The sequence below is a fragment of the Pongo pygmaeus genome, chromosome 2 (assembly GCF_028885625.2).
Source record: "Pongo pygmaeus isolate AG05252 chromosome 2, NHGRI_mPonPyg2-v2.0_pri, whole genome shotgun sequence".
NCBI lineage: Eukaryota > Metazoa > Chordata > Mammalia > Primates > Hominidae > Pongo > Pongo pygmaeus.
Window position 1 is genome coordinate 163,826,076 of NC_085930.1, and position 14,678 is coordinate 163,840,753.

Sequence of the window (14,678 nt, forward strand, 5' to 3'; positions counted from 1 at the left end):
TTGACAAATTGATTCTAAAGTTTATGGGGGCAGGAAAAAAATCTAGAATAGTCAAGATGACATTGAAGAAAAAGAACAAAGTTAGAGACTGACACCACATGACTTTAAAACTTGCTACAAAGCTACAGTAATCAACACAGTGTGATATTGGTGAAAGAATATACAAATAGATCAATAGAACAGAATAGAGATCCCAGAAACAGACCCACATAAATACAGTGAACTGATCTTTGTCAAAAGAGCAATGTAATAGATAAAAGATACTCTTCAACAAATGATGCTGGAATAACTGCACATCTAGCTGCAAAAAAAAAAAAAAAAAAAGTGAATCTAAACAGAAATCTTACACCCTTCAGAAAAATCAACTCAATATGTATCATATACCTAAATGTTAACCACAAAACTAGAAAACTCCTAGAAGATAACATAAGAGAGAACCTAGATGACCCTGGGCGTAACAGTGACTTTTTAGATAAAACATCAAAAGCACCATCCATGATAGAAATAATTGATAAGCTGGACTTGATTAAAATTAAAAACTCCTCTGTGAAAGACAATTTCAAGAGAATGGGAAGAGAAGACACAGACTGGGAGAAAATATTTGTGAAAGACACATATGATAAAGGGCTGTTATCTAAAATATATGAAAACTCTTGAAACTCAAGAATAAGAAAACACACAATCTTTAAAACTGGGCCAAAGACTCAGATACCTCACCAAGAAAAAACATGAAGGCAAATGCAAATAAGCATGTGAAAAGATGCTTTGCTTCATATGTCATCAGAGAAATGCAAATTAAACAATAATGAGATGGCATTACACACATATTAGACTGTCCAATGTCTGGAACACCAGTAACTCAAAATGTTGTCCAGGATGCCAAGCAACAGGAACTTTCATTCATTGCTGGTGGGGATGCAAACTGGTACAGCTACTGTTGAAGAGAGTTTGGCAGTTTCTACAAAACTGAATATACTCTTACCACACAACTTAGCAAATGCATTTCTTGGCATTTATGCGAAGGAGTTGGAAAGTTATGTCCACACACACATACACACAAAAATCTACATGAATATTTATAACAGCTTTATTCATAGTTGCCAAAACTTGGAAACAATCAAGATATCCTCAGTGGATGAATAAATTAATAAACTGTGGTACACTCAGACATTAGAATATTATTCAGTGCTAAAAAGAAATGAGCTACAAAAATATGGAGAAATGTATATTATATATATTATATTAAGTGTATATTATTAAGTGAAAGATACCAATCCGAAAAATCTATATGCTGTATGATTCCAACACGATCTTCTGGAAAGGCAAAACTATGTAGACTAAAAGATCACTGGTTGCCAGGGATTGCAGGAAGGAAGAAATGAATACATGGAGCACAGATGATTTTAAGGGCAGTGAAAATACTCCATATGGTGCTGTAATTATGCATATGTATCTTCATATTTACATTTGTCTAAATCCATAGAATGTACAACACCAAGAACAAACTGTAATGTACACTACAGACTTTGGGTGATTATGATGTGTCAACTTAGGTTCATCAATTGCAACAAATGTACCACTCTGGTAAAGAATGTTGATAATAAGGAAAGCTATGCATGTGTAGGGGCATGGAGTATGGGAAATCTATGTTCTTCCCCTTAATTTTGCTATGAACCTAAAAATACTCTAAAAAAATAAGTAAACAAAAATAGTAGGTTCTCAGTAACTATTAATATTACCCTAAGCCTAGCTCAGCACTATGTATCATTATGAAGGTTGCTTTGTTTTGATCTTCCTAAATGTGTAGAACTTTACGTTATTTTCAAAGGCAATTTAATACACATGTTGGTGCCAGGGCATTTAAACAAGTATTTTTTTAAAAATTTCTATGAGGCTAAGTAAAGTTAGAGATTCTATCACATTCATAATATGTTATGAGCTATCATAAATATTATAAAATGTCAATCTAAAGAAATTCTATTTCTTTTCCAAAAATTTCCAGAGCTCACTTGGAAAAAATATTTTTTTCTAGATATGAAGCTCCTGATATTAGGTAAAGAAACCTAATCAGTTGCTTAAGCAATAAAAGAGAAAGTGAGAAACAGGACGTGAAGGGTATTCTAAGGATAAAGGAGCAAGGGTTTTTCATTTTTTCTCAAAAGAGAAAGACAAGGAGTTACAAAATATCTAGGAACAATTTAGGAACAAATTAGGAGATCCATTTAGGAATTTTCAAAAATCACTCGTATTTGAATTTACAAGAAAAACGTTCCCATGAGTCATAAAAAATGAGTGTAATTCGGTGAGGAATCTTGATTTGTCTATGGATTTAAATGAATTCCTGATGTGTCACATAATCAAATGTGGTTTGCACCACGTGATGTAAACAGCCCTAGAATTCCCCTTCCTGCTGAGAACTTAATGACTGAATCCTCAGAGCTGAGAAGACACAGGCTACACAAATCTTGAAAGCATCAGATTCACCAGCCCATGTTCAGGAAGTCATTTCTCATAGCTGGAAGCCAGCCAGCCATCCTGGGCTCTGGAAAACCTGATGACGTTTACAGTGAGATTTGAGCAATTTGTGTAGAACTGTGAGACTCAGGATACAATGTCTATATCCTCAAGACTTACCATCCCCAAACACCATTTAGTTCACTTTTTACACTAATTGTCTCACTGAGAGAAAATGGAAATGTGAAAAAACGGCATGAAGAAACAAGTGAAAAACCAAGCACAGCAGTGAACAGAAAGCCCCAGAATCAGACTTGACCTGTCTTCATCTTTTTACCTGGGCCAACCTCACTGAAAGCTGAAGTTTCTGAAGGAAAAACAAAGATGACTATGTCTGAATATCATAAATATTTAGACAAGCATTAAATATGGCAGCATGAACAAGATTGTATCTAGCTCCTGTTTTGTAGGTGGAAAAATTGAGACAAAAATGTTAAGTAACGTGGCTTTCATAGTACCTACAGAAATGAGGACTCTAAGGTGAGGGAATTCACTTCTCTGAATTATGAGGACAAATAAATAAGTTTATACTTGGAAAAAATACAAAATACAGCCCAGATAAAAAGCAAATAGCCTTTAGATAACTACGGAACAAAAAGTGTTAATACTTGTTTTCGAATTCTGTGACTTACCGATTGCTAGTCTATCTACCTTGTTTGGTAGGACATATCAGCAATCATTTGTGGGCATTTATCTCCTCATTCCTTCTGAATGAAGGCCAGAGGTAAATGAGAGTAATCAGGAAGCAGGAGAAAACGTAAAGATTTCCATATTAAATTCCAGAACTTAGACATAAAAGGTTTTTGTGTAGTGTTGCCATCTACAATGTATATTTGTTGTGTTTTAGCTGACTGTATCTATTCCTCTTTGATTTGGAAACACTTTCTCAATCCGTTGAGCGAATTTTCACTCCACTGCTATGTTTGCTGGCTTCCCGGGATTATTAGTCCAGGTGCCGCTATTCAAGTGGTGGGCCTATGACTCCAGTTAGGCTAATTGTATTCTCCCTTGAAGGACTTGGAATCTTGAGTCAAGATGCAAAGACCTAAAACCCCGACAGGTGTTTAATTTTAAAATGGAAGAAACTGAGGTCAGGCGTGGCGGCTCATGACTGTAACCCCAGCACTTTGGGAGGCCAAGGTGGGTGGATCACCTGAGGTCAGAACTTTGAGACCAGCCTGGCCAAAATGGCAAAACCCCAACTCCACTGAAACTACAAAAATTAGCCAGGCGTAGTGGTGCACACCTATAATCCCAGCTGCTCTGTAGACTGAGACAAGAGAATCGCTTGAACCCGTGAGGTGGAGATTGCAGTGAGCCAAGATGGTGCAACTGCACTCCAGCCTGGATGACAAGGCTTGCAAGACTCCGTCTCAAGAAAAAGAAAAAGGAAACTGGCCACCATATCCTGCCACATGAACTCCTAGTGCCTATCTCTCCCTGCGTCTACACTTTCCCCTTTTGTTCTAGAAAGTTAGCCAGTACCATTTCAATTAATGTATTAATATTTTTCATTTAAATCTCAGTCTTCAGGTCGCTCACAGCTATAGTAGGGAAGATGTTGGCTCTCAAGATCTTAGCACACTGTCTGACACTTAGACGGCCTTCAGTAAACACTTCTTGAATTGTGTTCGGAATTGGTGGTTTCTTGGTCTCACTAGCTTCAAGAATGAAGCCACAGACCCTCGCAGTGAGTGTTACAGTTCTTAAAGGCAGCATGTCCAGAGTTTGTTCCTTCTGATGTGTTCAGAGTTTCTTCCTTCTGGTGGGTTCGTGGTCTCGCTGGCTTCAGGCGTGAAGCTGCAGACCTTCGCAGTGAGTGTTACAACTCTTAAGGCAGCACATCTGGAATTGTTCGTTCCTCCCGGTGGGTTCATGGTCTCGCTGGCCTCAGCAGAAAAAAATACAAACCTTCGCAGTGAGTGTTACAGCTCATAAAGGCAATGTGGACTCAAGGACTGAGCAGCAGCAAAATTTATTGCAAAGAGCAAAAAGAACATAGCTCTCACACTGTGGAAGTGGACCCAAGTGGGTTGCCACTACTGGCTCAGCAGCCTGCTTTTATTCCCTTATCTGGCCCCACCCACATCCTGCTGATTGGTCCATTTTACAGAGAGTTGATTGGTCCGTTTTGACAGGCTGCTGACTGGTGCATTTACAATCCCTGAGCTAGACACAAAAGTTCTCCAAGTCCCCACTAGATTAGCTAGCTACTGATTGCCGATTGGTGCATCCACAAACCTTGAGCTAGATACAAAGTGCTGATTGGTGCATTTACAAACCTTGAGCTAGATACAGAGTACTGATTGGTGTATTCACAATCCCTTAGCTACACATAAAGGTTCCCCAAGTCCCCACTAGATCAGCTAGACACAGAGTGCTAATTGGTGCATTTACAAACTCTGAGCTAGACACAGAGTGCTGATTGGTGTATTCACAATCCCTTTGAGAGACATAAAGATTCTCCAAGTCCCCACTAGACTCAGGAGCCCAGCTGGCTTCACCTAGTGGATCCTGCACCAGGGCCGCAGGCGGAGCTGCCCGCCAGTCCTGCCCACCAGTCCTGCCGTGCGTCTGCACTCCTCAGCCCTTGGGTGGTTGATGGGACACGGCGCTGCGGAGCAGGGGGCGGAGCTCCTTGGGAGGCTCCGGCTGTGCAGGAGCCCATGGCGGGCCTGCAGGGAATGGAGGCGTCTCAGGCCCAAGCCCTGCCTCACAGGGAGGCAGCTGAGGCCCGGCGAGAATTTGAGTGCAGCACTGGCGGCGGGCCGGCACTGCTGTGGGACCCGGTGCGCCCTCCACAGCTGCTGGCCCAGTTACTAAGTCCCTCACTGCCAGAGGCCGGCGGCGCCAGCCGGCTGCACGGAGTGCAGGGCCCGCCAAACCCACGCCCACCCGGAACTCTCGCTGGCCCACAAGCGCGGCGCGCAACCCCGGTTCCCGCCCACGCCTCTCCCTCCACACCTCCTCTCAAGCTGAGGGAGCAAAGGGGCTCCCACAGTGCAGCGGCCGCTCAAGGGCTCCTCAGGCGCGGCCGGAGGGGGCGCCTAGGCCGAGGAGGCGCCGAGAGCGAGGGAGGGCTGCGAGCGCTGCCAGCATGCTGTCACCTCTCAGAATGACTGTTATGATCAAGGTAAATGTTGGCTACCATTGAAGCATATAGATTATGATCTTACATCGTCTTGGGGTAGGTGTAGAGAAAGTTTACCAGAGGAGTGTGGTTGAAAAAGTGATATTTTTAACCTCCCACAGTGCCTTATAGAGAGTAGGTACTCAATAAATGTTTGAATCAAAAACACAAAATCCTATAAAAATGTTTCAGTAAATCTAAAATTGATACAGTTTTACTAAATTTTGTTATAACTGCTATGTTCAGAATGTTTGTGTCTCCCCAAAATTCATACATTGGAGCCTAATCCCCAATGCGGTAGAATTAAGAGATGTGGCTTTGTGGGGTTGATTAGGTTATGAGAGCTCAATCCTAATGAATGGGATTAGTTCCTTTGTGAAAAAGAGGCCTGAGGGAACTTGTTTGCCTCTCCGGCCACATGAGGACATGGCAAACATGGCAACAAGGCAACATCTTTAAAGTAGAGAGCAAGCCTCACCAGACACTGAATCTGGAGGTGGCTTGATCTTGGACCTTCCAGCCGTAAGAACTGTGAGCAATAAATTTGTGCTACTCATAAATTACCTCGTCTAAGATATTTTGTTCTAGCAGCCCTAACAAGACAATAACCTTCTAAGATTTGTTTTATTATGCTGAATGAGACAACATAGATGGAGAAAAAAATTAAATCCTGCCAAAGTTGGGAGTTTTCATATCTTTTTCACTTTTGCCATCAAGTAATATTACCATCCCCTGAAAGCAACAGAGCTGAGTTCTTTCTCAACTAGATGTAAGGAATAACAAACATCCCTGCTTTCTTTGAGTGCCAGAGTCAGTAACAGAAAAAGCTGGCGCAAATTCTCAGGAGGAAATGCTAATTTGACCCCTCTCCACAAAATGTTGACACTTGACAGCAATATGTTTTTAAAATCTGATACCAAGGGTATTATCAGGGTATAGGAGGTCTTTTTGAGTTAAAAACAGGCTTGGAGTTCTTTGATGAGAGCCAAAAGGCAGTCTGGGAACTGGAAATGTTTATTGGACCTATGTTAAGATTTGGAGAACTGTGCACAATATATATATTTTTTGCCCATAACCTTCATAGTCTTTGTTTCTGGGCCTAAAATACCACTTTTCTTCTCTTTTGCTACCAAAGTAGAAGCATTTTGGGGAAGTGTATATTTATGGACAATATATCAAGAAAGACTTCAGAGCAGAATATTGCGAAGCCTGCCACTTTGGGATAGTGCAAATAAATTAAAATAGTATTCTTAACACAAGCAAAAAAAAAAAAAAAAAAGTAGAATTATTTGTATTCTTCTTAGACTTGTCTGAGTTTTATAAGCCTTGAGTATTAGACTGACAAAGTATCCAAAGGAAGATTTAGATAATTTGGGACGTGCCTTAATGGGAATACAGTTTAAGTCTCAGGATTTTGTCATTTGGGACAATTGACATGATAGTGTATGTCAGTTCTAGGACCAAACAGATGAACAAGAGTCAAAGCATATGAATTTGACTTTTTTACATGAGAAAATCGTGTCATTTCTAAGTTTGGATTTCTTCATCTGTAAAAAGCTAGTAATAACTTTACATACATAAAATAATATATATGAAAGTATTTTGTCCACTGTAAGCCACTATACAATGATACTGATAATAATGGTGATAAACTGAAAGCAGCAAAAGAAATCACTTTAGAAGCAAGGATGTCTTTACAAATAGGGGAAATAATTCAATCCACATTAAAATCTTCAGGTTTATCTAGAGAGTCTCTGCTATCTTTGTTGAGAATCTCTTTGTTGTGCCTTTTCCTGCCAAAATTGAAGTTTTCTTCTACCATTCTTTGTTTGCTCTCATACCTTCTAGATGAGAGCTTGAAGCCCAAGCACAAGAAAAGAGAACAGTGTATGGGAGAACATAGAGGCAGTGCTGTGGACATAAATCAGAACCAGGGTGGTCCCAGTTCTGCCCTTTGAACATGACAGTATCCATTCCTGGAAGGAAGGGGAGCAACAGGACAAGGGCTCTGGGATCCTGAGGAAGTTAAAGCCAGCAGTGGTTTTGCAGCTTCCTAACTATCTTCTGACTCCACTTATTTTGCCTGTTGCAGAACCTTAAGGTGTCATCTTGGATCTTCTCAGGCAGTGACGACAAATCTGATGAATCTATTCTTGAGATGCTATAGTAGATGCAGGCCAACTAACCTTTACCTCCCCTTTCTAGGTCCAATAGCAGAAATCTAGTATCTTTCACTCTCCAAGGGAATTTTCAGTGGTCTTGGAAATTGCATAGCCCCCAAATGTCCTGGATGCTACCAATTACCAGTTTCAGACCTTTTACTATCGCCTCTGATGGCTTCATCCTCACATTTGTCTCCCTCAGTACTTCAAGGTTTCTCTCTTGTTCCTATTACGTCTGCTACTAGCTTTGTAAAAATACACAATATATAGTGCACTAATTTTTATCAGACCCAATAGCTTCATTTATAAAAAATAAAAATAAAGAACCAGAAAAAAGATTCAGATGTATAATTAAGAACTCTTAATTTTTCCATTTGCTCTGCTTGATATTACTAAAATTCAGATGTCTGAAGATTTAGCCAACCAATCTCTAGATATGTCAACAATCACAAAACAGATATTCACAGAGTACAAACCATTTTATTAAGTGAAGAAGATTATTAAAAACAGGCAGCTCCTGCCTTCAAATATTTTAGGAATCCCTTACCGAGTTAACATAATTAAAATTCCCACTGGGTTTCAATATTTAAATGCCATTTTATAAAACTTGGGGTTATTCATGTTAACATTTAAAAATATTTTTCATTCATATTATAAATTAATAAATTTGTTTCAGTGCAGATAAATAGACTACCTATAGTCTTACCATCAAGAAAGAGTTAACTGCTCAGAAAAATTTGCTGCATTTCTCTTCTTCTGTGTGTGTTATTTTTCAGAGTTTAGCATGTACGATATACACATTTTATTATCTTTTTTAACCTGTTTTGTCATAAGTCTTTTCCATCCATTAGAGAATTTTTATAAATATAGTTTTAATGAATGTTTATTAAATAAGTTATAAATTATTGTATATTATTAATAAAATAATGGACATTACAAATACATTTGTGGAAATTCTCTAATTTTATATAATATATAAATTTTATGTAATATTTGTAAGTATATTACTCTCTGAATGAAAGTTACATCCAGAAGTGGCTTTTTGCTCTTTTGAATAATTAATGTGATTAATATTTCTGTACTAATTCAAGTATGTCTTCATCTTGAATTACTTTCTTACAATATATTTCCTAAATTGAAATACTAGATGAAGTCATTAGAAGTTATGCTTTGTGTAATAATGTTTTGGTGATCTTAATACATAGGAACATAGCAAATTTTACATCCTAGGCTAATTTCAAATCAATCCTTATTGAGGTCATCAAAGAATAGGACTTGCTTTTAATAATAGATAATATTATTGAGCATTTTATGTGGCTCTTCTAAATCCTACTTATTCCTCCCAACAGCCCTGACATGAAGGCCCTATTATTAACCCAATGTAGCAGAAGAGAACAGCAAAGCCCAGAGAGTTGAAATAACTGGCCCAAGGTCACAGCTAGGGATAGTCACAGTTACGATTTGAACCCATGCAACCTGATTCCAGGCCCTTTATTCTTAACTACCACCTGCCCTCTAATAAGACAGCAATTCTTCAGCTCTTAAGGCAGAAAATTACCAAACCTTCCCCCTATAAAATGTCAACTTATTATTTATTATATGCTTCCTTTCATTAAAAAGAATAGTCTCACTTGGAAGCCAGTAGAGTAAAATTAAAGCAATTACAAGAGTACACTGGCCAGAGAAGCTGGGTTAAAATGTTGCTAAAACAAGCTGATGTTTATGAGAAGAAAATTTCAAGGGAAGTCTCATTTATTACTCCATTCTCACACTGCTATAAAAAAATATCTGACACTTGGTAATTTATGAAGAGAAGAGTTTTAATTGACTCACAGTTCTGCAGGCTGTACAGGAAGCATGACCTCAGGAAACTTACAATCATGGCAGAAGGCGAAGGGGAAGCAAGCGTGTGTTACCATGGTGGAGCAGAAGACAGAGAGAAGAAGGAGGAAGTGCCACATACTTTTAAACAATCATATCTCGTGATAACTCATTCACTATCACGAGAACAAGGGGGAACTCCACCCCCATGATGCAATCACCTCCCACCAGGTTCCTCACCCAACACTGGAAACTCAACCTGAGATTTGGGTGGGTACAGAGGGTCAAACCATATCACCTCTTTTCCGAGGGATATAATAGAGGAAACTCCAAAGTACTCAGAAATTGCTCTCAGCTAATGTCTCTGAGCTTAACTAAATATAAGTGGCAAAAAAAAGAAAGGTTTAGTTTGGAGGGAGTGTGGGAACCAGAAAATAACAAGAGTTAGTCAAGCAGGAAAAGTTCATCCACTGACCTGTGAGTGCTCCTATGACAAAGGCCATGTCTTTTTAGTTATTATACCCCCAACACCAAACACACTGTCTGACACATAGAAATGCTTCAATAAATGATTGCTGAAAAAAATGTACTGTGCTAGGCTTGAGTGCAGTGTCTCACGCCTGTAATCCCAGCACTTTGGGCGGCCAAGGCAGGTGGATCACCTGAAGTCAGGACTTTGAGACCAGCCTGGCCAACATGGTGAAACCCTGTCTCTACCAAAAATAAAAAAATTAGGTGAGCATGGTGGCACACACCTGTAATCCCAGCTACTCAGTAGGCTGAGGCAGAAGAATCACTTGAACCTGGGAGGCAGAGGTTGCAGTGAGCTGAGATCACGCCGCTGCACTCCAGCCTGGGCACCAGAGTCAGACTTTGTCTCAAAAAAAATAAATAAATAAATAAAAATAACTGTGCTGCTTGCCAAAGGGCCTCCAAGGTCCACTCTCCAATACAGGACAAGTGAAACCCATTCCATGTAGACATTAACAGTACAAGAGCAAAGGAATGGGTTTGTAGAAGGATATTTCACCTGCAGGAGTGAGTGAAAGTGGAAATAATGCACAAAAACCACATGATTCTCTCAATAGATGCAGAAAAGGCCTTCAACAAAATTCAACACCCCTTCATGCTAAAAACTCACAATAAACTAGGTATCTATGGAACATATCTCTATTTATGACAAACCCACAGCCAATATCATACTGAATGGTCAAAACCTGGAAGCATTCCCTTTGAAAACTGGCACAAGACAAGGATGCCCTCTCTTACCGCTGCTATTCAATATAGTATTGGAAGTTCTGGCCAGAACAATCAGGCAAGAGAAATAAATAAAGCGTATTCAAATAGGAAGAGAGGAAGTCAAATCGTCTCTGTTTGCAGATGACATGATTGTATATTTAGAAAACCCCATTGTCTCAGCCAAAATCTCCTTAAGCTGATAAGCATCTTCAGCAAAGTCTCAGGATACAAAATCAATGTGCAAAAATCACAAGCATTCCTATACACTAATAGCAGACACACAGAGAGCCAAATCATGAGTGAACTCCCATTCATAATTGCTACAAAGAGAATAAAATACCTAGGAATCCAACTTACAAGGGATGTGAAGGACCTCTTCAAGCCAAACTACAAACCACTGCTCAAGGAAATAAAAGAGGACACAAACAAATGCAAAAATATTCCGTGCTCATCGATAAGAATGAATATCATGAAAATGGCCATACTGCCCAAAATAATTTATAGATTCAATACTATCCTCATCAAGCTACTCTTCACAGAATTGGAAAAAAACTACTTTAAATTTCATATAGAACCAAAAAAGAGCCCACATAGCCAAGACAATCCTGGGTAAAAAGAACAAAGCTGGAGGCATAACGCTGCCTGATTTCAAACTATTCTACAAGGCTACAGTAACCAAAACAGCATGGTACTGGTACCAAAACAGATATGTAGACCAATGGAACAGAACAAGAGGCCTCAGAAATAACACCACATATCTACAACCATCTGATCTTTGACAAACCTGACAAAAACAAGCAATGGGGAAAAGGTTCCCTATTTAATAAATGGTGTTGGGAAAACTGGATAGCCATATGCAGAAAACTGAAACTGGACCCCTTCTTTACACCTTACAAAAATCAACTCAAGATGGATCAAAGACTTAAACATAGGACCTATGACCATAAAAATCCTAGAAGAAAACCTGGGCAATACTATTCATGACGTGGGCATGGGCAAAGACTTCATGTCTAAAACACCAAAAGAAATGGCAACAAAGGCCAAAATAGACAAATGGGATCTAATTAAACTAAAGAGCTTCTGCACAGCAAAAGAAACTATCATCAGAGTGAACAGACAACCTACAGAATGGGAGAACATTTTTGCAATCTATCCATCTGACAAAGGGCTAATATCCAGAATCTACAAAGAGTTTAAACAAATGTACAAGAAAAAACAACACCATCAAAAAGTGGGCAAAGGATATGAACAGAAGACATTTATGCAGCCAACAGACATATGAAAAATGCTCATCATCACTGGTCATTAGAGAAATGCAAATTAAAACCACAATGAGATACTATCTCATGCCAGTTAAAATGGCGATCATTATAAAGTAAGGAAACAACAGATGCTGGAGAGGATGTGGAGAAATAGGGATGCTTTTACACTGTTGGTGGGAGTGTAAATTAGTTCAACCATTGTGGAAGACAGTGTGGCGATTCCTCAAGGATCTAAAACTAGAAATACCATTTGACCCAGCAATCCCATTACTGGGTATATACCCAAAGGATTATAAATCATGCTGCTATAAAGACACATGCACATGTATGTTTATTGCAGCACTATTCACAATAGCAAAGACTTGGAACCAACCCAAATGCCCATCAATGATAGACTGGATAAAGAAAATGTGGCACATATACACCATGGAATACTATTCAGCCATAAAAATGGATGAGTTCCTGTCCTTTGCAGGGACATGGATGAAGCTGGGAAACATCATTCTTAGCAAACTATCACAGGAACAGAAAACCAAACACTGCGTGTTCTCACTCATAAGTGGGAGTTGAACAATGAGAACATATGGACATAGGGAGGGGAACATCAACATCAGGGCCTATCAGTGAGTGGGGGCCTAGGGGATGGATAGCATTAGGAGAAATACCTAATGTAGGTGATGGGTTGATGGGTGCAGCAAGCCACCATGGCACGTGTATACCTATGTAACAAACCTGCACTTTCTGCACATGTACCCCAGAACTTAAAGTATATTAAAAAAAATAAAAGAACTGTGCTGCTTGCCAAAGGGGCTGCAGGTCAACTCTCCAATAGAGGACAAGTGAAAACCATTCCATGTAGACATTAACAGTATGAGAGCAAAGGAATGGGTTTGTAGAAGGATATTTCACCTGCAGGAGGAGTTAGTGAAAGTGGAAATAACACACAGATTAGAAGAAGTAAGATCCTAAATAAAAGAGATGTTTTCTTATTTTAGACATATAAAAAAAGAAGTGGCTAGAATTTGTTATCTGAAAACTGGAGGCTAACAGAAGAATCTTCTACCCTGCCCTTGAATCTAAGATTTTTACACAGAAAATGTTTTCACTCTATGGATTTAGATATTTTAAATAAAAATATACTAATATTTAAAATTTTTGTTTAAGAATTCTTTCTTGAGCAATTTTCATTAAAGTAGAAGGAAAGAGAATGACAAAAGAAGGTAAGGGGAAAGGTCAAAGAAAGAGAGACAGAACCCTAAAAATGCTTAAGTTAGGGCAAGCCCTGAACCCTAAAGAAAAGTTATGCTTGTGTATATTTAACCTCTTGTGATTTGTACAATTTTAATATGATGTATTACACTGTGTGTAACTCTTACAGATTGAAATTTTTGGCTGTATAACTTGGTATTTTATATCCTTTGCAGTTAGTAGCTATGGCTTCTATGCTGTCCCTGCCCGTAGATCTTAAAATGGTACCGTTTATCACTGAATTTTAAATGAGACTAAAAATGACAATAAGGATGTTGAAGAATTTTTTCCAAATGTATCTTGTATTAATCCATTTTCACACTGCTCATAAAGACATATCCAAGACTGGGTAATTTATAAAGAAAAAGAGGTTCCACGTGGCTGCAGAAGCCTCACAATCATGACAGAAGGCCATCTTACGTGGCAGCAGGCAAGAGAGAATGAGAGCCAAGCAAAAGGGGAAACCCCTCATAAAACCATCAGATCTCATGAGACTTATTCACTACCACGAGAACAGTATGGGGGAAACTGCCCCCATGATTCAATTATCTCCCACCAGATCCTTCCCACAACGCGTGGGAATTATGGGAGTGCAATTCAAGATGAGATTTGAGTAGGGACACAGCCAAACTATATCATATCTGCTCATCTCCCAAGCAATTCAAGGTTAACTTGAAAATATTTAGCAATACAATTTTAAATGCCTGCTCTTCACGGAGTTTAAATAAATATTCAGGAAGTTGGGAGGCAGTATTAATTGATGGTTAAGAATATAGTCTTTAAGACCTGGATTCCAGTCCCAGCTCTGCCACTTACTGGCTGTGTGACCTTGAGTTAAGTTAATTGAGCTGTAGGGTTCTCATTATAAAATAGAGATAATAATATCTACTTAATAGGCTTGTCAGAAGACATTGATAACACGATATGTGTAAAGTGCTTAACACTGTGTCTGGCACTTACTGGGCAACAAATAAATAGTAGTTGCTGCTGACCCTAGTTCATCTCTTCCGAGTTTACAAAGTGGACCATAACTGTTACAAGAACAGGATTCCTCATGAGACCCACATAACTTCCTGAATATGGGTAGGCCAGAAATTCTCTGGGAACTTGAAATGTTTCCTTCCAGATCTGATGAATTCCAGGACTTGCAAAAACTGCAGAAGTGAAAATCATTAACTAACATCTGCAAAAATCATTATATATGAATGGGTGAATTTTGTGTTCATTCTCATTGAATCCCAACCATGTTCTAGTTCTTAGTAGGTAGTTTCCACCTTTATTTTGTACATTTGCCTTGGGCTT

General features: G+C 39.0%; 1 protein-coding gene across 3 annotated transcripts in view; it reads left to right on the forward strand.

Moving 5' to 3' along the window:
* Positions 1 to 5,150: 5,150 nt before the first annotated feature.
* Positions 5,151 to 14,678, forward strand: part of LOC129032589 (T-box transcription factor TBX1-like) — an 89,381-nt gene continuing 79,853 nt past the window's right edge. For 2 of the 3 annotated variants that reach the window (XR_008501399.2, XR_008501400.2), the window contains exon 1: positions 5,220 to 5,647. Coding sequence is in view for 1 of the 3 variants with exons in the window: in XM_054480048.1 (XP_054336023.1) it covers positions 5,181 to 5,633 (453 nt within the window). In the remaining 2 variants the exon portion in view is untranslated. Of the gene's footprint in view, positions 5,648 to 7,492; positions 8,114 to 14,678 lie in introns of those variants that run through there. The other variant, XM_054480048.1, reaches the window with a different exon arrangement.